This window comes from Cupressus sempervirens, chromosome 1 (genome assembly GCF_028749045.1).
Source record: "Cupressus sempervirens isolate cs-2001-9-10 chromosome 1, ASM2874904v1, whole genome shotgun sequence".
Lineage (NCBI taxonomy): Eukaryota > Viridiplantae > Streptophyta > Pinopsida > Cupressales > Cupressaceae > Cupressus > Cupressus sempervirens.
Genome location: NC_143118.1, coordinates 546,155,137 through 546,179,755, shown reverse-complemented (window position 1 = coordinate 546,179,755; position 24,619 = coordinate 546,155,137). Strand labels below are relative to the sequence as shown.

Here is a 24,619-nt window from a genome sequence, read left to right as displayed (position 1 = left end):
GTCCTATAGGAAACTTTTTTTTTTAGCTTCATGGAAACACCAACTCCATAAAAATAGACCTTATAGTCCCCCTCATGTGACCACACCTTAGCTCTCCCAATTTGAGTGGGTGGAAATGGGGTGGGGTTGGAAATAGCCCCGCCAACTTAGGAAATTTCTTTTATCACATGTCAACAATTATTTATTATTTGCTTACCAAAACTTTAATGATAAATTAAAATCTTAGACTATCTTCACTCTAAAATTCATGGGACCACCAACTTCCTTTAATTTAGGAGCTAGTTGAAACAAAATAATTCACCATAAAATATTCTTAAAAAATCTTATTGACAACTTGCTCTATTATGAAGGAAGCCCCTAAAATATAAAGGGATGACTAGTAAGATTTTTTGGGAATATTTAAAGGTGAGAAGTAACATCTATTTTATAACATGTTTCAACTTAAACAATTTAGCTCTTAAATTTAAGGAACCCTGAATTGTATATTGACTATCAATTTAAGACTTCAAATTTGTGGTGTCAAAATTTATGAAGAGAAAACAACAAAAGATTAATTGTTAACATATGACACAAATGGGACTATTTCCCACCCCACTTATTTTCATCCATTCAAATTGAAAATCTTAAAAAATAAGAGCTACTATTTAAACAAGCGATGCAAGCGTCATAGTTCCTGCCATTTGAATTTTTAGTTTAAACAAAATAGAAGTAGCAATATTCCCATTCAAACATTGATAATTACATGAGATGGTTCATGTTGAATCTTGATGCGAGTGACTTGCTATGGTTTGAACAATGTAAAAGTAGCTTATTTGCATTAGATAGAAAATCTAGCTTCAGATAAAATGGTGCCCTGCCATATTAGCACCAAATTCACCTTATAATATAAGAAATATAAAAGATAAATAAGTTAAAAGAAAATAATGCAAGAATAGAGAAAAATATTCATAACAAAATATTTGAATTGTTGGTCCTTATATTGTTTAAAATTTACAAATATAATTTAAAATGTAAAAAATTGCTAAATTTTTATTGTAATTTTTTGATTTTTTAGAATTGCTAAAGAAGATTTGTATAAAATATGACATAAGCTATAATTAATGGAAAGATGACATAAACTATAATTAATGTATTAAAAGAAGAGTGTACAAAATATCCTAATTTTCTATGAAGAAAATTAATTCTACTCCCTACTATTATTGCTCTAAGCCAATCAAAGAAGAGATAAATTGTTTTGTTTAAATCATTTAAATAGATGGAAAATTTAAAACTATAGTTGATACACACATTTGTTAAAAATTCTTGATTCCGATTGACTATTTAAAAGTTACTATTGCATCCTATGGCATCTAACATCTAAGGATGCAATAGTATCCTGCCCATGACAGGGACTAATAAATAGTAGAAAAAGATTCTAAATAAACATTTAACCCTCTCAAGAAATTGTCATACAACCTTCCACTCAAACCCTTTCATGAAACCCTACCTAACTATAATATTTATTTCAAGCCTCTTCATGAAACCCTACCTAAAAATAATAATATTTATTTCAACAAATCTAATTATACCAGGTAAAATAGATTTCTTCACTTGAAGCGGGGAATTGGCAAACTGGGGTTTGGAGCCAAATTCAACGGGGAAGGCGGGAAACTTAAATTTCATTTTGTTGGCGGAAATTTGGATCTAACCCGCTGAAAGTGTTAGTCATAATTTCTCCCTTTCTAACAACTTTTGCTCTGCTCGGATTGCAACAGTCCTCCGCGGCGAGCATAACACATGTCTGTCATGAATGCTGCAACTGTGTCCACTTCGACTCCTGGAGGGTGAGACGAGGTTTCAAGTCAGACAATTTTTTTGAATATCAATATTCAAGGTGAATATGGTAACATCTTCCATTAATAGCAAATGTTGCAAATGTTTCTATAAATCAGGCTCAATGTGTTTATCTTGAGTAGTTAAATTTGTTTGAAAATGGTTTTGCTAGCTATTTTGTGATCATGTTTTCTTCTCACAGTCACTTGTAGCGAGTAAGCTAACTTTGACCTTACCGGGGCTAATAGCCATTTGATAGCACTCTCTTAAATGTCAATCTGCATTTTCTCTGCGTTTCTGTATGTAGCTCTCTGAATGCATTCTCTAGGTCCGAACAACAAGTTAGTAGTTTGGGTTTAAGGTTCATATCAACAACTACTATTGGTTCTCTACTTGTTATTATTCACACATGCCATTTTCTGGCTCCGAATTAAGAAAGTTGCTGACTGCTCGTAAGAATTTTTCAAATACGGGGACTATAACAAGTATTAATGTCTTCAACTGTGGAACCCTCATAGTTTAAACCATTTTGATTCCACAGCTTCACGACTAGTTAACCGAAGAATGAATAAATGCTTGTGAAGGGACCAGCTCATGTCAGCTGTCCACAGGAACAAATAGTTGTATTTCATGGCTAATTTGCTGTTCATAGTAGAAAGTGTCCAACACTGACCAGCTCCTGTTGAGAGATGCTTTATGTGCACAACTCTTATTATCTAGTCATTTTGAAATAAGAATAAAATTCTATACTAAATGAAGTCAAACCTTTGTAGACAAAAACAACATAAGTCTCTTGATTGGAATATTTTTAGCCAAAAATTAACTTTTCAACTATTCTGGTCAACATTGCTACTGCTGCGCACACAATGTTAATTATACTGAAATATGTAAGTATTCTCTTTACCTATCTTTTTAATTATAATTTTCTTTTAATTTGTTTTTATTGCAGGATCATGGTTGGACCATCAGATTACCTTTTCAAATGTTATTGTCACACTCGATCTGATGTATTAGATTTGCCAGAGTATGCAATATCCCCCTTTAGGATTACCCTGAAATCCAAGTTAAATTAAATCAGGTGTAATTAGTTAATTTTTTTTTTTTTTTTTTGCAGGATTATAATTAGAGCATTAGATTTTTAGAGACCTCAAATGTTCTTGTCACACTTGATCCGATGTATTAGATTTGCCAGAGCATGCAATGTTCCTTTTAGGAAGCACCCTAATTCTGCCCTCAAATTACAGGTTAAATTAAATCAGGAGGTGTAATTAGTTAGAACTTTAAACTGAGCCAATACATGTCTTTAGCAAGATAGTTCTGTAATCACGGTAGATAATATACGTAACATAAGTCTGCCAATATTTTAATAAGGGTCAGGGTAATATATGAATGCATATATGTTATTAATTTTTGGTATATTTAAATAAATCTTTAAGAAGTCAAAATATAATAGCTCCATTCCCATAATCAATCCATAATAGGGGTTGAAGAATGAATGAAAGGATTTTAATGATGTCCATGAGACCACCAGTTTAAGGGACCAAAAGAACAACTAAGCAGCCTGTTGAATTTTCTTTAGGATTTTCCTTTTGTTGCAGAGCTGTATTAGTAGATTAGCCATCTTGTGTAATCTTGTCTCCTTGAAAAGTTCCTTCATGTTGTTCACCCGTAAGTTGTCCTTGTACTTATTGTGAATGTCATTGTAAGCCATACACTCCATCACAAAGTGCCATTTTGTTTCCACCACTCCCTTGCTGCAGAAGGTACATATTCTTTCTTTCCACCTGTCCTTAGGCACCTCCCATCTACAAGTTTCACATCGTAAATGATCAATGAATGTGGAATTCATAGAGTGATGAGTGATGATTGAGTGCATGCGGATTTGATGTATTAGTGAGTGATGAGAGGTAAATGAGTTTTGAATGCTTGGAATGATTTCTCTTTTATACTTTATTGGTTAAAGGGTTAACACCTTTCATAAGAATTGAGTCACCACTTTTTGTTTTTGCCTTTGAAATATATTATTCATAAATGGATCTTCTCCCCTCTATATCTTTTAATGTGAGGGAGAAGCACATCTTCATCATCTCTGCCCTTTGCTAGGGTCACATCCTTTCACAATTGCCACCCTTTGAAAGAACACAACCTTCATCATTTTTGTCCTTTGAAAGAGAACTTTTCACAGTTACCACACTTTGAGAGTGTCATGCCTCTGTGTATGTAATATCATCGACTTCGCATTGATGATAAATTTGTATTCTTTTATGGAGCATCACAATTTTTTAATCCATGAAAGGCAGCAGCTAGGAGGCAATCCATCTATTCTACGGTGATCAGCCTTGATAACAAAGCTGCAGAGTAAAGCAGCAATTTAATTTTTTTGATACTTAATACATCAGTGAACCAAAACCCAGTGATTAAAATTAATTAATTCTTAATAGGGGTTGGAGAGGAGGCATAATAGTGATTGTAATTGAATTTATTTGAATGCTTTTACATCTTCCCATAGGTTGGCCAAAAAGTTGATAATATTGTGGTCAGTTAGAAAGTCTTCTTTAGTTTACTTATTTTCTTCTTCATTAATTCTGTCCTGATCTACACCTTCCCCGTTCTCTTCCTTCTTTTCTCATTTTTTAAAATGAAGTTCATTTCTCCCATTTATATCTAATGTTTGTTAAGGATAAGTAGCTGTGAGAGAGCTCATCCCTTTGATTGACATCCTGAGTAAGCTTTGAGCTGGACGGAAATATTGGAGCTGTTTCTTTACCATGTTTGGGCTATTCAATTGAGATCAAACTCTTTCATTATATTATTCTTGTTGTCCACCAAGTTAGTTTGTCGTGGCATTAGTTTTGTCTATTCATTTCATTTGATGATTTGCCACTGGCATATGTTGATTTGGCACTGTGAATGAATGTCATGGCACTAATTATGTCTTGACTGGCAGTTTAAGGTAGATGTTATTGCTGTGTTATTGAAGACTCTCCGTCATGGGTGTAACAGTTGCCTATTGGTATTTAACAATAGTCTCTTTGTTTCCTTGAAGTCTTTTGGAATGATGTTATGGAATATATGCTCTGGTTATTTTCCAGATGGGAGTGAGCAGCATTGCAATGATGTTTTGCGTGTATGTTATGCTCTGATGATACGAGAGCCTTGTCGTATCTGCAGTTATATTATTATTACAGTGCCATGGGTTCTGGGATCATTGCTTTAAGTGTATATGTACAGAGACTCTTTTGAGGCATTGCCTTCTTTCTTTATTATCATAATCGAAACTCTTGTATGGTGATTGCTGTTTGGTATGTGGTATTAATGATGATTAGAGTTTGTATTCTCTCTGCTTGGCTATGTATCGAGAGTTCCCTGCTTGGCCGTTTACTAAAAGTTGCCCGTATAGCTGGGTGAAAGAAGTGTGATCTTGCTCTGTATTGTGCGATCTGTATGTGATCGGCTTCATTATTGTGTAAAGACTTCTCAGTATCTGCGAGATTGTAGTTTCTATTTTATATGCTGCTTATTCATAGACAAAGTGCTCTATTTGAAAAGAAATAAGGCAGGCTTATTGATTGACTGGTTGGAGACTTCAATCATAAGAAACAATATTTGTACTTGTTTTGAGATCTAAATAAAGGATCTATCTTTTGGTGTGGCTGGGTTTTCCTCTCAGTGAGGGTTTTCCTGGGATAAGCATTTGTGTCTTCTGCTCTTATTTTTTATGTTTCTGGATATTGCATGTTATGCTATTTTAGTTCAAAACATTAACAATGTTTGAGGGAGTAACGACTTTTCATTTTGTGCCGCATGACCATTTATTAAATATATTAAATTTGATTATGATATGTTTTGATTTTATTATTACTGATTATCCAAGTTACCAGATTATCTCCAGCGACCCTCAAAGTCTGGTACAATTCTGTACAAAGTCTGGTCCTTTTCAAATTATCCCCAAATTCGCCCACAGAGCCACAAATTCACTACAAATTTTGTCAGAGGAACCTGGGCAGAATTTGGAGCGAATTTTGAAGAATTTGCTTCCCAACAACTGAACCTGGGCTGAATTTGGTCTCAAAACAATTTTTTAAACTTTTTAAAGTGTTATTTTTTGCCTAATTTGATCTATTTGATCCTCCCAGCCCTAAAAGTGACTGCTAAAAAAGGCCAAGAAAGATGATTTATTTGTCATTTATGCATTTGTGAATGAAAATGAAAAGTTGTTTATGGAGGAAATCTAAATTGACAATAGGTGAAATCCAAATTGATGACTGTAGAGGAATTTCTTTAAAAAAACAAATGATATCTTTGAATCCAGGGCTTAAAATTTGAATCTCAACTTTTGATCTAGCTCGATTGGAAATTCTCTAACCAATACAAAATAATCAATCAGATAACTGCATTTATCTTTTGATGATTCCTTTCATTCTCATACTCTCCCCTTGATATGGAAATATGTCCCATGCATATGTGACCAAGCGTGTCATGTTGTGTATGTTTAAATGATACAATTAATATCCTATTGAGTTGAAACATAGATATGGTGGTGAATTTTGCTATGTTGGTTTAACTTTACTATTATCAGAGTGGTGTATGAACTTATTTATTGTTTTGCATATACACACATATTTAAAAAAAACATAATTTTTTGTACAAACCCAAAACGAATCCAAACCCAATCCCAAAAAAAATAGGATGAATTTTGAACCTGAATCTTGAACCTGCATCCGCACCGGAATCTGAACTGGCAACTTAGCTGTTTATTATTAAATATTATTTCTAACAAGGAACAGTACAGAGTAATTAGATATACCATGAAGCATTACTTTTGAATTCGTGGGATCTTCTTGGTAGGTGTGATGGAAGAGATTGTTTTATGTTTTTCCTTTTAAGGTGAAAATGTTTATCCAAACACATTTTGGAAGACATCAACGCATGATAACTAGTCTTTATGTTCTGATATTATCTTGAACAACTTAAATGTGAAAACTTTGAAATGCACATAGATAATCCTGTTGAAGTGATGAATGTCCTATTAAACTAGATTTCTCCACCCCTACAAACACCCCATAGAGATCCACTTTTCTTTTCGAATGATAATGGAAGAAGTTGCATGAAAATACGTTTTTATGCTAATTTTTCTGTTGAGATTTATGCCAATGGTTGCTTTTGTGGATACCTCAATTACAGTTTTAGACTTCATGACGACAAGAAACAAAAGATGTACAAATTATCACAAATATGTCACTGTTTGGAATATTGTGCTGTGGATTAGAAATGATGTAAGATTCGATTATTTAGATTAGATTGGCAACTAAATATAGCACAATTCAAAGGCTTTTTTATTTTATTTCAAGCCTTGATAATGAATATCTTTATTAATATTGACCATGAGCACAATATTGAAGGATATCAATATTAATTCTGATAAGTTGAAAAAAGACTTACACTGGAGGTCCTCCTCTAGCAGCAAGCAGTGCAGAGGAAAATTTGGTTAAGGCCAATAATTATTATGACTAGAGATTTGTATATCAACATTGGATCAGATCTAAACTCTGAAAAAGTTAGCAAAGAAGCCCCTTTCATAGTGTACACAATGGACTTTATAGCAACAAAATTCTTCATTGAGATGAACTTTACACTTAAAGTCTCTCAACAGACCTTAGTGAACTTCACCATGAAGAAATCACCATAATTTACAGGCCGTGAATCTTGGCTTATTAATTGAATTAGTCACGAACTTGATGTATGCATTTATCGTATGCTTTTAAGAACACAGTTCAAGTTTATGTAAGTGGTTTGTTTTGTTAGCTTTAATTATACTTGCCCTTTTTGGAGTGCGACTGTGTGGACATATTTATTTTCTACTTTTTGTATAGTTCATTTTGTACTTGCCAAAAGAAAATGATAACATCCAATCACAATGATTTGCTCTAATATCCAAGGTATTCTTTGTATGTTTCTTACAGATCTGCCTTCTAATTTTCGTCAGTTGTTTAGTAATTATAATCTGAATTGCTCGCACATGGTTGCTTATATGAATATTAGTAAAATAACCTAAAAAGTACTTGTAAACATAATACCAGTTTAAGTGCGTACTACATAAGTATGTAGACAAGAGAAGGTTGAATAGTGCCATTGCAAGCATCTTAATCAGAAAATCAGAAAAAATGAGTTAAATGTGGACTAAAATCACTTATAGTACAATTCCAAATAGATTTCTTGTAGCCTTCAATGTAATCTTGTCTTAAGCTGATCTCAGTTTCATCTGAGCATAAGTTAAATACATATATTGATATGGGTAGTTTGTTGCATGATATTACAAAATGACCAACCTATCATTGACATCGCAAAATAAGTGTGGTCTACAAAAACTTACATGATTGGCAATATTATAATTCTTGTTTGTAATAGGTAGCTTGTTATATAGCATTACAAAATGATCAGCACATAGATATTGTAAAATAGGCATGGTCTGCAAAAAAGTTACATGGTTTGCAATATTATAGTTTTTGCAAACTGCCATCATAAGTTTGATTAATCCTCTCACGAATAGAATGGTTGGTCTTCTCTCACTGTCATATTGGAACCCATTAATTCAAGCTAACTTTTCATTATTCCATCTTGTTTAAGCTATGTCAACTCATGCAATGGAGATTTGGTAGAACATTTTGTTGTATTTGTAGGAACTATAATCTTATCTAAGCAATACTGGATGCCTCTATGAGGCTGATCCTATTGAAGTATTTTTCTTCTTCTTAATCCATTCCTCATCCAATTTAATAGAAATCTCAGTAATTCATTTTGACCTGTATTGCCTGTTTTATATCATTATGATGGCTGTCATTTCAGTGTAATAAAATACTGATATAAAAGTAATAAGAAACAAATTTCTGATATGTACAGACAGATTCATCAGAAGCATATATTCAACAATTTGAATTTGGACTTGATATTAATGAAATGAAAATGGAATGCCAATCTGATGATAATTCATAGCCCTAATTCTGGTTTTACTCTTGTTTGCTTATTATTGACATTGGGCCCAACAAAATCAATGCCTTTGCCCTATTCTGGGCATATACTGCAGTTTTATTTGTGAATGACATCACAAACCATTCCAGCATTTTGTCAAACTCTTGTATGCTTCCTCTCCAAAAACTCACATTTTCTATAGATTTGAATTTGATTATTTTCCCTCAATACAATTGTTCTTTGAAAATATTGGATATGTGGTACTTTGACTTGCATGTTTTGGTCCTTTAGAGATTGATGGCTGTTCCAACTAAATGTAGAGGACCCATTTAACTAGTTGGACTAACCTACCTACTAATAAAAATGGTGTTTCAGTACATGGGTGAATATAGCTTCCTTTAAAACTTGATAGATCTGACTGTTTTGGACAGGTCCTTTTTGTTCAGTAGGTAAGCTTGAAGCCTCAATCACAGCTTTTAGGCACACTACCACATTTTTAATCAATGGCAGATGTGGATGGAGGTGGAGCTGACTTGATAAAGTGGGAACAACAAGGAGGGACTGTCATGAAGAAAACAGCAACAAATGGTCGAATAAGGCGAACATATATTGCTCCCACAGGTATTCATGTCTGTTATTGTCTTGGGTCTACTGTTTTCAGATAATGTATTCTTTAGCAAGTTTTGAATAATATAACACACACTTCATTATTTAACTCAAGTACTGGATTTGCCTAAATGATGTGTTCATACATTTTTCGCTTAATACATAAGCCCTTCATGTGAGAACAGGGGAGAAATTTTACAGCTGGAAGGACTGTGTGAAATACTTGGCATCAGGCAGGGATTCTGACAGTGCAGAGGATATGGGCCGAAAGAGACCCAGAAAGAAAGTTGGTAAAAATCAAGCTGATGTGGTCGAGGTTCAAGATGAGGGTGAACCTAAACCAGCTAGAAAACGCCCCAAACGAGCAGCCACTGTGATGAATTACAAGGAAAAGACACTTTGTTTGAATGCGAAAGATTCAATCATTGAAGCCAAGCAGGAAACAACTGTGGAAGAGGAGGAGCTTGCCATTAGTTTAACAGTGAATGAGCAACACCAGGAAGAAATGCCTCCACAACGACGCTTGATAGATTTTATAATCCATGATTCTCAGGGTGCCTCTCAGCCAATAGAAATGGTGTATGCTATGGATCTTTATATTTCTGGATTAATTTTGCCAAAGGAAGGTTTATTGGATAAATCAAAAGGGGTTCGTTGTGAGGGGTTTGGGGTTGTGGAAACATGGTCCATAACAGGATATGAAAATGGGTCTCCTGTTATATGGCTTCAAACTGAGGTAGCAGAGTATGTGTGTGTAAAGCCTGCTGGCTCTTATAAGAAGTTCTTCAGTATTCTAAATGAAAAAGCAATGCTTTGTGTTGAGGTATACAAGGCTCTTTCCAAGCCTGATGGAGGTAATCCTGAACTAGGATTGGATGAATTGGTGGCACGTGTTGCACGATCTATGTCTTCTAATAAGAGTTTTCAGGGAAGCTTTTGTGGGAGAGATTTCATACTTTCTCAGGGAGATTTAATTGTAAAACAGCTAACTGGTTTGGACAGCAATTCTGAAGAAGGTGATCAGATTTTTACTGGTTTGCCTGCTCTTGTAGCTCTGGAGCAGGAGTGTCTTCAATCAAAACATATGAGGTCTGTTGGTATACAAATTAAAGAGAGCTCCGCTAGTACTGCTGCTGGTGCTAGTTCTGGTGCTTCATCTGTCTATGATGAGGATGAGAAGCTTGCAAGATTGATGCAAGAGGAGAATGATTGGATGGCTGCAAGACCAAGTCGAAAGTCTCAAGGCAAGAAGAAGTTCTACATCAAAATCAATGAAGATGAAATTGCAAATGATTATCCATTGCCTGCATATTATAAGGCCACTGAAGATGAAATGGATGAATATCTTTTTTATGATGATTCATGTATATTAGATCCTGAAGATCTACCCCGCAGGATGTTGCATGATTGGTCTTTATACAATTCTGATTCCAGGCTTGTTCCCCTGGAACTTCTTCCAATGCTTGGTGGTACTGAGACAGATACTGCAGTATTTGGCTCAGGTGTGATGACAGAAGATGATGGTAGCGGCTATTGTTTGGATGCTGACTCTGGAGGGGGTAAAAATTCTCAAGATAACGAGCCGCATGGGATCCGCATATATTTAAGTGCTATCAAGGAATGGATGATAGAATTTGGAGCAAATATGCTCTTCATATCAATACGCACTGATGGTGCTTGGTATAGGCTTGGGAAGCCTTCTAAGCAATATTTACCATGGTATAAACCCGTTCTAAAAACTGCCAGGCTTGCAATCAGAATAATTGTATTGCTGAAGGAGCAGAGTCGTGCTTCAAAACTTTCTTTCTCAGATGTGATTAGGAAGCTGGCAAGCCTAGATAAAACTGAGCCATTTTTTATCTCACCCAATCTGGATGCTGTAGAAAGGTATGTTGTTGTTCATGGTCAAATCATTTTGCAGCAGTTTGCAGAGTATCCAGATGAATGCATACAAAGGAGTGCCTTTGTGACAGGCCTTTCTATAAAGATGGAACAAAGACATCATACAAAACTGTCTTTAACAAAGAAGGGAGTCATAGTCAAAGAAAAGAATTTGAATCCTAGGGCTAATGCACGGCCTGAAACTATCAAACAAGCAATGCGTGCAACTACTACAAAGCTGATAAATCGCATCTGGAGTGAGTACTACTCAATTTCTGCGTCTGATGAAATAAAGGAGGAAAATGGTGAGAATGGTGAGAAAGATGAGGAAGAACAGGCTCAGGAAGACAGTGAGGATGAGGAAGAGACTGATTTGATTGTGGTGGACAAAACTGAACTCTCCCCTATCATTAGAACAGGGAGAGGCAGATTGAGTAGCAAAGATATAAAATGGGTAGGCCAATCTGTTGGTAAAACATCATCTGGAGAACCCCTGTATAAGATGGTTTCTGCTGATGGAGATATTGCTGTGGGAAGTGCGGTTCTAGTGTATTCAAAAGGTCAGGACCAGCACTCTGAGGATCTTCCCACTATTCTTTTTGTTGAATACATGTATGAGAAATCTAATGGGACAAAAATGATTCATGGAAGAGTTCTTCAGAGAGGCAGTGAAACTTTGTTAGGAAATGCTGCTAATCCTCGCGAAGTCTTTTTGACTCATCAATGCCTTCAAGTTGATGTGAAGGATGTAAAAGAGTCTGTAGGAGTGGAGATCAGATTGCGATCTTGGGGCTATCAGTACAGGAAAGAAAATTTGATTGCAGATGAAGCTGACAGGGCACGAGCAATAGAGATGGAAAGGAAGAAACTCCCGGTTGAATACTTCTGCAAGTCTCTATATGCACCTAACTGTGGTGCTTTCCTTTCTCTTCCTTATGATACTTTAGGTCTGGGAAATGGGCAGTGTCAGTCTTGTAGAATAAGAGAAGATGAGAAGCAGAATTCAGAACTCTACATGCTTCCAAACAGTGATGGATTTAAGTACAAAGGTCTGGAGTACTACCTGCATGATTCTATTTATGTTGATCCAGAACAGTTTGCTGCTGTTAAAGATGAAAATGAACCCTTAGAAAAGTTCAAAGCAAGTGGGAATAGGGGTCTTAGACCCTATGCTGTTTGCCAGATTTTGGAGATCAAAAGCTCTGGTGGCTTAAAAAAGTCTGAATGCAAGCCCACAAAAATAAAAGCTCGAAGATTTTTTCGCCCAGATGATGTTGGGCTTGAAAAGGCCTATACTGCTGATATAAGGGAGGTAATTCCAGATTTCTTTTTGTAGGGATTCTTTTCTGTTTCAGTTTTTGTTTCTCTAAATGTTCTAGGGCTTTGTTAGCAAACTTAAATCTGATAAGTAGGAGATCTTTTCGACAGCAAGCCAAATTATGATATTATTAACTGTGTTGTTTTTGTATCAAATTCATTGACCCATGTTACATGAGTAGTGGTTCACATGAGGCCATCTCTCATGAGAATGAACGGAGCACTTAGCACTCATTATTTCACAGTTGCATATGCCTGGCAGCTTTCTGTTAGAGTCTATTTGGTGCTTGCAAGTCTAAAGAGATAGCTTCTTTTACAGACATTTGTCCATCCCACGTTCTAGTCCTGAAGGAATGTAAATTAAAATAATAAATTGTATAAAAACAACACATGAATAACTCTTGATTTTTTTTGGAGTTTGTTTAATGTGAAATTTGAAATACAGAATTGAACTAAAACACCGAACTAGGCAAAGATATGACTGCCTATTTCAAATGATTTATTTCTGGTGGAACATGACATATCCTCTGAGACTACTGCACATCTGAGATGTTTCTAAGATGGCAGCGTTTGTTAAGTCTCTCTCTCTCTCTGACATATCCCCTTAGAGCATAGCACATCCAAATGTTTCTAAGATGACATCTCTTGTTAACTCTCTCTCTGATATATCCTTCGAGACCACTACGCACTGAGATGTTCCCAAGATGGCGGCACTTGATAAAGTCTCTCTCTCTGACAAATCCCCTGAGACAACTGTATATTTGAGATGTTTCTAAGATGGCAGCACTTGTTAAGTCTCTCTCTCTCTCTCTCTCTCTCTCTCTCTCTCTCAAATTGTCTAAGTTGATGATCACATGCATATTCAAGTCCAAAATAACAACACAAACCAGCATATCGGAAGCAGGAATGAGCAACCTCTAACATCCCATAAATAGAGAGATGTAAGACGAAATACAAATGATTTGACCTGGAGCAAAGAAAATGACCTAGGAAACCACCCCATAACTGCAAAATAGAGATAGATGGCCACATAATTCACATTGCAAGCTGACTTGAGAATGAACAAAATTAATAACTTTTAACGTCCACAGAGCTAAAAAATAACCTATGGGAAAATCAGTATTGTCATTCTTGCTTCTGCACATCAATTATTTACCTACTCAATGAGATGATAACAACAGAGGAAAAGAAAAAAAACCTGTAAATGGTCTCAGAAGTGAGAAAACACATAACATTCACCACCACACTAAAAGAGAAACAAAATCAAAGAAGCTAACTCCAATACATGAACAAAATCCTTGTAAAAGGATAGTGGGTGACCTAAAGAATATGAAGTGAGATGTAAAGGTTCACGGAATTTGAAAACGTTGGCTGTAACAAGAGAACACACATATAAATTGCAATGAGGATGCATTTTGAAACCTAGAAACAAAGCAACATGGGCTACTAACTATTTTGTAAAACAGATGGGGAATCTGCCAATGGCTTCTAGCCAATACTAAAAGTGCTTTTATATAGAGGTAAAAATAACTGCTCTTTTTACTAAACAACTATTGACCTTTTCTACAACATCTAAGAATTTCTAACTTTAAAAATTACTTGATAGAGTCACATAGATATATTGTATTGCTGCCTTTTCATTTATGAGATTTGAGTTGTGTGAATATTGAGCATTTGGAGTTCTGGTACCATACACTCTAATGATCACAGGAGATTTGGCATACAAATATTCCATTTTATAAAAGAGATTCCATTTAATACTAAAGAACATAAAGCAATTACAACTAAAGAACATAAAGCAATTACAATTTCCATAAGTTGAAACAATTAAAATCGATTCTCTTAGGCATTCAAAATGCACTTAAAATGTGATTTACTTTATGTATTTGAAGTTGAATCTATTGTGCTTGTTTCCCATAGAACATTGTTGAAGAACAGCAACCCCAGTCATCAGGATATCCAATGGAAACATTGTATTCAGAATTTTCAAAAAGCTTGCTTTACAGAAAAACAACAAATACCTTTGCAGCTCATGTCAATTGACTCAAGGTACACTGCTGAACAGATCCTGATGGTCCATGAGAAATTACTTCATGCAAGCATGGGCAAACATAATTTCTTGTATTATGATATCCTTATCAGCTGGAGGTAGAATTAGAAATCTAGTTAGGGGAATATATCTGGAGAAAACCAAGTAAAGAACAACTATAAGATTGCCAAGTTCAGAGCACTGAAAAAATAGTGTTATCCATTTTATCATTCAGAGAGTGAAATAGACTAAAGAATTATAATACGATATAGAGGTATGAAATTCAAGCAATTGAGATGCATAAGAGAAAAACAAGAAAACGGGAAAGCATACAACAGAAAATGATACCCAAATGAGAAGTGAATAGCTTAAGTACAAACATCTTCAATGATTGACACAAACAAGAGAATTTATTAGAACTTTGTTATTCGGACAACTGAAGTCAAGTAAGCCACTCCAGGTTTGGCTTTGGATTTGCTAGTCATTTACTGCTTTGCAAGTAAAACAGATGACAAAATAATAATACTGCAAGGAACCTTTTGATAGAGTATAATATACAAATTGCACCATCCACAACCAAAGCCCAGACAAGGAGCACAGAAGCAAAGATGAACAGACATGACATATTACCTACAAAAGTATTCTGGATCCTCCTCTTCTTTTATGTTGTGAGGATGACACGTATCAACTATTAACTGCATCCATTTGCCATCTCTTTTTATAATAACTGCATTCCATGCATGCAGTGTATAGTCCATATAGCCCCTTATAAGCTCACAAGCTATTGGGATGTCTACCCTGTCACAGATACTATTTATTTCTACAATAAATGAGTCAGATGAAACTGTAAACCAAAAAAAAGTACCAACTGAAGTAAATAATCATAACATGACTAAAATAGAATATAAGATATAAATAAATATTTAAATATGAATTGTGATGTACATGAAACTGTTACCTTCATAAGAATAGCCCTATGGCAACCCACACCATAATGAATTGCTCCGATGGGAATAATATTTGAGTTGTACTGTTGATTTACAGTCTTGACAGATTGTTCACAAAAGGAAATTTATACCAGGAACTGTGATTCTCTTGAGTGGCTGATCAGAAAGGCCTGTCACATTGGAATTGTTATTTATAGGACATGTATGAACTTGAAAGACTTCAACATTGGCCCCCGCAACAGCTCTTCGCATGTTAGATATATTCAGAGATTTATCAGTACCACCAAAGCAATTTGACACAAATATGGCTAATAATGACACTCTCTGATAGTCATCAATTTTGTATGCATTGTCAAAACTCCCCTCCCAAATCTTTTTCAACCAGAAACAACTAGCTTAGCTGACAGTGCAATTGCATCCAACTCACCTCTTTCCCGAAAGCATAGACTAAAACGATAAAATCCATTCATTTTACAAATCATAAAGAGTGATGAGCAACAGGTTATCAGATTGAGCTCAAATTAAAATCTAGAACGAGTGCATCAAGAAAAGAAACATATAACATATACTAACCTGTCAACCACTATAATCTAACAAGTGCCTAAGCGAAAGGTCTCATTCTCAAAGTTCTTCAGTGGCTTAAATGATCAAAATCTTGACCAGCATCATAAAAGCCATCAACCAAAATATCATTAACACCACAGAAAGACTCTTTTGCTATACCATTGAGATTCCCTTGAGAATTCTTGTAGATATCTTAGGTGCTTGTAAGGCTTAGGATCATCAATCCAAACAACACAATGCTTGTGTGTTTTGGGAAGAGCATCGTTCTTAGCCTTGGGGCAGCCATCAAGTTGACTGTTTTCCTTCAACTAAGGAAAAGGTATTATACTCATGTTGACTTCAGATTTGCTATTTGCAATAACAATGCTGGAGTCAACATTGACAAAATTGCCAGAGCATAAAAGTTTACAACTGGAATTATTTTCAGGAGATATTTTCCTTTCTGTTCTCTGCAATGGAGTTATAGGATCTATTTCTCTACCATTTTTGTACTCTGCATCATCTGAATCTTGAGATGTATTTGACACTTCCTGCCCAGGAGAAGTCAAATCCCATGTCACAGCAGTGACACTTAACTAGTGCCTCAACAGGTTCCTGTGGCTGATACAGTGCATCTTTTGACAATTCTGTTGGAACTGAGTGAGCCTCTATCACGTTCCCAATATTTTTCCTTTCTTGATAGTCTTCAATGCAGGGCTTCTTGCTATTCTCCATTCTTTCTTGGCAAGCTTATGCTGTTGGCGTTTCTATTCAGCTTTATGTCTAGATTGATGGAACAAATGGTGCTAGCAAAATGTTTAGAAGAACTTTGTAAAGAAATTTCAGACCTGACTGTCGTACATGCAAAAACAACTCCGAACAATTTAGCTTTTCTGAGATACAAAATTAATCTGTGCACAGAAAAACTGCTAAAGATGGATGGATGACCAAAATTACCTTCTAACAAATGATTTCCTTTTTTGTTACTTAAACAAGCAGAAAGCTCTTCTCCAGTGGAAGCACTGACAGTTTCACATTGAATGACATCCTTCCCCGATGTGTTTTTTCCTTCCAATCTGCAGCTTATCCATGAAGGAATTTAACAGGAACCTTGCAGTTTGTAATGCTAAGGACACACCAAGAAAATTCATTAGTTCATTGTATTAGATAAAGCAAGTGATCACAATGAGTTAGAAAAGCACTCTTGAGAGTTAATGGCTTGATAAAAAATTAAGAGAGACCGGCTGCAAAAAACACTTGGCCACATACATCAAGCTGTTCGAGTAGAGGATAGTGTTTCTGCGTGGAGCATGCCAGCTACTATTTAGGAATATTGTAATTTGAATAGAACAGTTACTTATTTACTGAAGTCAAATAGCTGTAACGGTTGTTTCTGTTTTTTTACTAAAAATGGATTGATCTGATATCACCAAGGTGTCTTCTTATTATAGTGAGCCCAAGTTGTGAGAAATTGAGATTAATGAAAAGGTTACAGTTCAAAAAAACTTATAAGCAACATCACCTTTCTCAAACATAGTCTGTGATACAAGACATCAAATGGAAGAATGCATAAGACATGGAAAAGAAGCTTGATTTCATGATCCTAACTTTGAAGTACAAAGAGTCTGATATGGCTTTCTCAGATAACGATCAAGGAACAATGATATCCAGTGTAAATCAATGACAAAAGTTTGATAAAAGGAATGTTTACCTGTACATAAAGTTTTTTGAAAGCTCTGATAGAAAACAAATCTAAGGGGTGTAAAGATGCTAATCTATTATTTAATGCATCAATAGTTGTCAGCCTTGATAAATTTGATATACCAAGTGGCAATACCACCAGTCTATTGCTTGCAACTTTCAAGGATTCCAAGGAGACAAAGTTGGCAATACTGTTGGGCAAAGTCTTTAGTTTATTGAAAGACACGTCAAGCTCCTTCATTTTCTTAAGGGAGCCAATTACTGATGGAAGAAATCTGTAAAATATTTCAATTGGTTAGGAAAACAACTAAAATCTTGTTACTCTAATAAGTCTTCAGAGTAAATAGCTCTTTACGCTAGATTGGCAAATGAAATAGGCATTTCTGGAAGTAGACATGTAGCTGTTGTCAGTTTCACTTTTGTCGATACTGCTATTTTTTGAAGTCCATAGTAGCAAAAGTCATTCCCATTAATAAATGGAAAACCAAAAGATTATTATTATTTTATCAAAGCCAATCTGTAGAGACATTTTGCACGCTCCTTTTCAAGTGTTTGCCAATCAATATATGTATTCATCCCGCTTTGATGTCATTGAATTAATATTGCTGGTACAAATTGTGATGAGGATGATTACAGTGTGTATAAGATTGGTATATATTTGATATTGGTAAAGCATTAATCAGCATTGACAGTATCTTTTACCCTCATTTTTGCAGGTTTATTATAGTGATGAATCTGTAATTGTAGAGGTGGATTCAATAAAAGGAAAATGTGTTGTCATGAGACAACAGTATTTCTCTCCTATGCCTGGCAATGTTATCTTTGAACATATATTCTTCTGCACTTGCATCTATGATCCGATTAAGGGTACTCTGAAGCAGGTAAAATTTTGAATGTTCTAATATATCTGCAAAATCTTAAGTGATGTGTAGTTTGTATTGAGTGTATTTGAGCAGGAGATAATTCTTTTCAATAATCTGCTGTGAACAGCTACCTGCAAACATCAAGTTAAGCTCTCCAAAAAGCACGGAAAACCGAAAAGGCAAGTTTCTTGTTGATGAAGTTGAAAATGCCAAGAGAAAAGGAAAAGCAGTTTCAGTAGATCAGTCTGCAGAAAAGACATCAGAAACATCTAATGATAGTCGCTTGTCGACGCTAGACATATTTGCTGGCTGTGGTGGTTTGTCGGAAGGATTGGAGAAATCAGGTAGCTCTGGTCCCTATTGAGTATTTAGTGTTCTTTTTTTGTTTTGCTTTAGTGCTGTACTCTTTTTTAATCATTTTTTTTCTATTATGTTTGATGCTTGCAAGACTAAAGAAATCAAGTATGACAGATTCATGTATGTCTCAATAAAAACAAGTTTTTCTTTCTCAGTATTACAAAATTCAGTAGCTACATATTGCTAAGCATATCACTAAAATCACAACCTCCTTATCTTGGAGTTTCATTAATGTCTCAACTGGATATTAGGAAAGCCTAAAATGAATCATGCGAGTTAAATCTTCAATGTGCGATTCCACAAACCTAACTTCTCTGATGGGATACATTAACTTAAAACAGTTAAATATTTGATCTGAACCTTTCTTTTATTTTTTTCAGACTTTGTGGAGCTGAATATACCATGACAGGTCACATGACTGATTGACTGATTTCTATGGTTTTACAGCTTTTAGGACTGTTACATTTCTTGATTAGAAGATTTTTTAATTTTATAGAGGATTCTAGAGTATTTGGGACATGCCTTTTAGTTTTGACAGTCTATATCTATGTCTAGCTACAAGCTTATTAATCAAGACATGATTTGATGACTTCACAGGAGCTAGCGTTACCAAATGGGCCATTGAATATGAAGAACCTGCTGCAGAGGCTTTCAAGCTTAATCATCCAGAAGCTGAGGTTTTCTGCCAAAATTGCAATGTTATATTAAGGTCAGCCTGAAAATTTGTATGACATACATTGCTTTGTTTCACATCATCATGGCTATAGAAAAAGTAGAAGCAAATTTTTCTTGCTTTGCTTCCATGAGAATTTCTAAGAGGATGTTTCCTTGATTTTTGTAAGAAAATCCTGTAACTACTTAATCTTTGCTTAGTTTGTTCTGTTTGCAATGTGTTACTAATCATTGTGTTTCTTGAATTTGATTTGTTTATCTATTTAGTCTTAAGGTGTCTTAAGCACGCACTCTATTGCTCATAGTCTAGTTCCAGGTGTTGCACTTGTCATCTTTCAGTATCATGAATTATCTTAGTTTGATGATCATGTACACAGACAAGATATGTGTATATAGACTCCTTGAAAGCTTTGTTCTTTAAAAACATTCTTATACCTTGTAGAGCAATCATGGAAAAGGGAGGAGAAATTGATGATTGCATTACAACATCAGAGGCTATTGAGCAATCTTCAAAGCTAACTGATGAGCAAAGGGATAAACTGCCTTTGCCAGGGCAAGTGGATTTTATCAATGGAGGACCACCTTGTCAGGTATAATAAAAAGAGTCAATGAAATTTTCCACATTCCATATTGTTATGAATTGATTTTCTGGAGTCCAGTGTGGATTTTTTGGTGCCAACATTTTGCTCAAAATCTATGATCTATTATCTGGGAAAGAAAACAAGAGTTTTCTCCAAAATGTTGGCACCAAAAAACCCAGTCAAATTCAGGAGAAGGTATTATTATGTTAAAGTTGAATCATAGCTGTGTAGACGCTGGGATATCAATATACAGAATAATCAGTAGAACTAATCCTTTTTTTTTGGCATTATGGTTCATTCTGTAATGTCATCTTTCTTAATTCTATTGTTTTACGCCCATCTCATAAAGTTTCTACAAATTGTAAGCTTCCCTAATATCCCCTAAAGGCTAATTAATTTATAATCACAAGTTGCTGTCAAAACAATTTAACTCTGATTTATTAGAATGAATATCTTCAAGAATTATACAGGAGATGTATTAATGATACAACTTGTGGCATTCATTCATTAGCAAAAATAACCTGTAATGTATTTATTGTCTTGCCGTGTGCATATTGTTCTCTATATACTGCGTACTAAAGTATTTCAAGTATTCTTCTGTATAATTCTATTCATTGGAGCTTTATATGGCGGAAATGTGACCCTGCTATATTTTGGAATTCCTTTTTGTACTAGGGCTTCTCCGGCATGAACAGATTCAATCAAAGGACTTGGAGCAAAGTGCAATGTGAGATGATTTTAGCTTTCCTCTCATATGCTGACTATTTTCGGCCAAAATTCTTTTTATTAGAAAATGTCAGGAATTTTGTATCCTTCAATAAAGGGCAAACATTTAGGCTTGCTGTGGCATCTCTATTGGAGATGGGGTACCAGGTAATCTGTTTCATCACTGTTGATGTTATCTATTTGTTCTGTCCTGTTCTATTATTGTAATCTGAGATGCTGGTTTCATTTAAATGGGAATACATAAAAATTAGACCACAATTTCCTTTATTTTAATTACTTATCATCTGAATTGTTAGGTACGATTTGGGGTCCTTCAAGCAGGAAATTATGGGGTTTCTCAATCCCGCAAAAGGGCTTTTATCTGGGCAGCTTCACCTGATGAATCTCTTCCAGAATGGCCAGAGCCTATGCATGTTTTTGCTAGCTCACAGATTAAGATATCATTGCCCGGAGGTTTGCAATATGCTGCTGTCAGTGATGCAGCATTAGGTGCTCCCTTCCGCTCTATAACAGTGAAAGACACAATTGGTGACTTGCCACCTGTTGGCAATGGTGCAGACAAATTGGAAATAACAGTAAGCTTCTCTGGAATTTTAGATTTCTAAGAATTATTTTATGTGTTTGAATGAATAAATGAATGATTTTAATAACTTTTGCAAGGCCAAAGCAGCCTATGGGACCCACAAGACAAAAGACAAGCACCCCAACAAGATAAAAACATTAGGCCTTTTGGAGTTGCTTCTTCTAATTCTGCTCTTTGACAGTGAATATTGACAAATAAATTTGCAGTCCTGTCCAAGTGCTCTTCTTCAAAAAGAGTATCTAATTGCCATCTATCCTGATAGCTGGAGCTTGGCATGTGATTTCAAAACTAAATCTATTTTTACATTGATATGAGCGATTACAAAAGACAGAAGTGTGGAAAGCTTTTCCTCTCTGGAGCTACAAATCTTATTCTACCTAACAACAGTTGAGCTATGAAAATAATCTCATTCGTGAAAGCATTCTATTTGGTACAATGAGACCTTGCATGTGCCATTGCAAAGAATGTAGATACCAACAATCCTGTTTTCCTTTGGTCTTGACTCTTGAGTCTTTGTTCAGGTATCTTTGATGCAGTCCTTTTTTCTTGATTGAGCAAGAAAAAAGGTATTCAAATCAGCTGGACCTTAATCTTTTAACCTAATTTGCACTGCCACAAGCAGTTTACTACTGTTTCTGCTTTCTTGCAACTGACAGTTACAGGATGAGCCAAACACACAACTTCCTCTATAATGCCTTGACTGTATGCGCAGTTGAAGTCGCTGTGTCATAATTTACTATTTGAAAACAGTATGTTTTTTATTGTAATCTTGCATGGAAGTAACCTTCTTTCTGTCTTGATGAGATGGGAAGTAACTTTGGATTTCTTGAGAAGCTCATTTCTGGTTTTTTGAGCATGTTTTGCTGTTTATCCCACAGGCCTTCCAAAAAAGCCCTTACACAAGGCTTTGCCCTTTGTTATAAGGGAAAAGTTTAGATAGGTTTTGAAGCCAGGGTCCTCGATATCAATATAATTCAGAAATTAAGTATTATGTGCCAACATATTCTATTAAGAGTTGCAATAATGAGTTCTGTGATCTTAGGCCTTGCAAGAATCTGCCACAGGGCTTCCCCTTTAGATGCTTCAACTGTATATAATTTCTGCCAAGTCTGCTTCTTGTGCTTCACTATTGGTACTAGAGTTCTTGTTCTTATGCTCAATGTGCATTCCTTTGAAAAGTTTAAGTGCAATGCTTTGGTTTCAATGCATTTTCTATTGATTGATCATAGAGAATATGATTCCAAAAGGAATTTCATAAGGATGTTTTGTTATACATGTTTTTTGAGTATTTTAAAAAATCTTAAGTCACTTATCAGAAATGGTCACACTAAGATCAATGGGGAGAAATGGTGTTACAAATGTTGGAAAGAAAAATAAATCTGAAAGCTGAGCAGGATTTTTTTTAACTGTCTGGTTGGAAAATGAGAGTTTGACCATCTAGGTTAACCAATTTGGAACTCTTAAGCCTTAAATTTTTCACCAACCACTGTTTTAGGTCCTGTAAATGGACACACTAGAACAGTATAAGTTGAAAGAGGTTATTTTCTGGAGGGTTGCCTTGAATTTGGCTTGGAGCTATTTGTATTACTAAGCTTCTACATTTTATGGCATTTTGCCTATCTGTGATTAAAATTTGCACCTTGACTTTGTCCATCATGTATTTGGCAGTATGGGAATGCTCCAGTCTCTTGGTTTCAAAAGCAGATTCGTCATGAGGAAGTTGTTCTAAACGACCATATTTCTAAAGAAATGAATGAGTTGAACTTAATTCGTTGTCAGAGAATTCCAAAGTGCTGCCCAGGTGCTGATTGGCGGACTCTTCCAGAGGAAAAGGTTTTTGGCATTAGCATTCTCTGTTTGAAAATTAATATTGGATGATACTTATCTGTTTGGTTTGAATTTTCAAGACACTGGTAACACATTTATATGGGTTGTTTGTCAGGTTAAGTTATCTACAGGGCAGATGGTTGATCTCATTCCTTGGTGCCTCCCAAATACTGCTAAACGGCACAATCAGTGGAAAGGTCTATTTGGAAGACTGGATTGGGAAGGAAACTTCCCCACATCCATTACAGATCCACAACCGATGGGCAAAGTAGGCATGTGCTTTCATCCTGATCAGGACCGTATTGTTACTGTCAGGGAATGTGCTCGTTCACAAGTGAGTGATGGGCTTTGTTTGCACACTTGACTTCCTCATCTAAATTGTTCTTTTGCTTTTTTGATGTCCTTGTGGCTTATCATTATAGTTGATGGTTGCAGGGTTTTCCCGACAGCTATAAGTTTTGTGGCAGTATACACAGCAAACATCGACAGATTGGAAATGCTGTTCCACCGCCATTGGCGATGGCTCTTGGGAAAAAGCTAAAAGAAGTAATAGATTCCAGGAAATAATGTGGACTCTACTTGCAGTTTCCAGAGACATGCAAACTGAATCCACTTATATCAGATTTCTTGAGGTCCAAGAGCCCAAACTGTTAAAAATACAGCTAGTAATTTCTCTGTATCTTTGTAAATTGATGGGACCAGGGATATGCATTGACTAGTCCCTCAAGAGTGTTAATGAGTTCTGTTTTACGGATGCAATCCGTGTCATTCATTATGATTTTTACCCCTCAATGAAATGCCTAATTAGGCAGTCCTGATAAAAATTATTGTGGAGGTTTTTTCCCCTCAATAAACTGTATTTGAGAGATATTTTTGTGGGCACAAGGAACCTACAGCCACCTTGAAACATTTCTTTATTGGGAAGGATAATCAATCAAAACCATCATCCAGAACTTCTTGCTATCTTCTCCATATCTCTGTGACGCCCTTTTAAGGCACTGTCAACATACATATGAATTGTAAGGGAAGGCGATTTCTAGGACATTGTAACTTGAAAGAAGGTTATGAAATTAAATGAGTGATTCACACCTATCAGATGTTATTTATTATATTTTTATTTTTAATGTTCTATGGAATATTTGTTTAAGCTGATAGGCTTTTTCTGCGGGGAAGCTCATCTACGGCCATCTTGGAATTTTCTCACT

At 35.4% G+C, this 24,619-nt stretch overlaps 1 protein-coding gene and 1 long non-coding RNA gene across 4 annotated transcripts; one reads left to right on the top strand and one right to left on the bottom strand.

Annotated features, from left to right (window-relative positions):
- Nucleotides 1–1,402: 1,402 nt before the first annotated feature.
- On the bottom strand, nt 1,403–18,230 carry LOC149578617 (uncharacterized). Of its 3 annotated transcripts, XR_016364629.1 has the most exons (6): nt 17,062–18,230; nt 16,135–16,956; nt 15,573–15,731; nt 15,245–15,424; nt 14,607–14,727; nt 1,403–1,816 (listed from the first exon to the last, which is right to left on the bottom strand). It is a non-coding gene; the product is annotated as an uncharacterized LOC149578617 (long non-coding RNA). The 3 variants fall into 3 exon arrangements; XR_016364628.1 differs by having other exon boundaries at nt 1,686–1,816; nt 14,607–14,765; nt 15,573–16,956; XR_016364627.1 differs by having other exon boundaries at nt 1,686–1,816; nt 15,573–16,956.
- Nucleotides 1,737–24,504, top strand: LOC149578616 (DNA (cytosine-5)-methyltransferase 1B-like). Its single transcript, XM_089830242.1, has 12 exons — nt 1,737–1,873; nt 9,213–9,402; nt 9,573–12,580; nt 18,522–18,686; nt 18,796–19,012; nt 19,623–19,734; nt 20,140–20,287; nt 20,954–21,151; nt 21,301–21,579; nt 23,256–23,420; nt 23,530–23,748; nt 23,850–24,504. The coding sequence occupies exons 2-12, from the start codon at nt 9,285–9,287 to the stop codon at nt 23,979–23,981; spliced, it is 4,761 nt and encodes a 1,586-aa protein (XP_089686368.1). The 5' UTR covers nt 1,737–1,873; nt 9,213–9,284; the 3' UTR covers nt 23,982–24,504.
- The last annotated feature ends 115 nt before the right edge of the window (nt 24,505–24,619 follow it).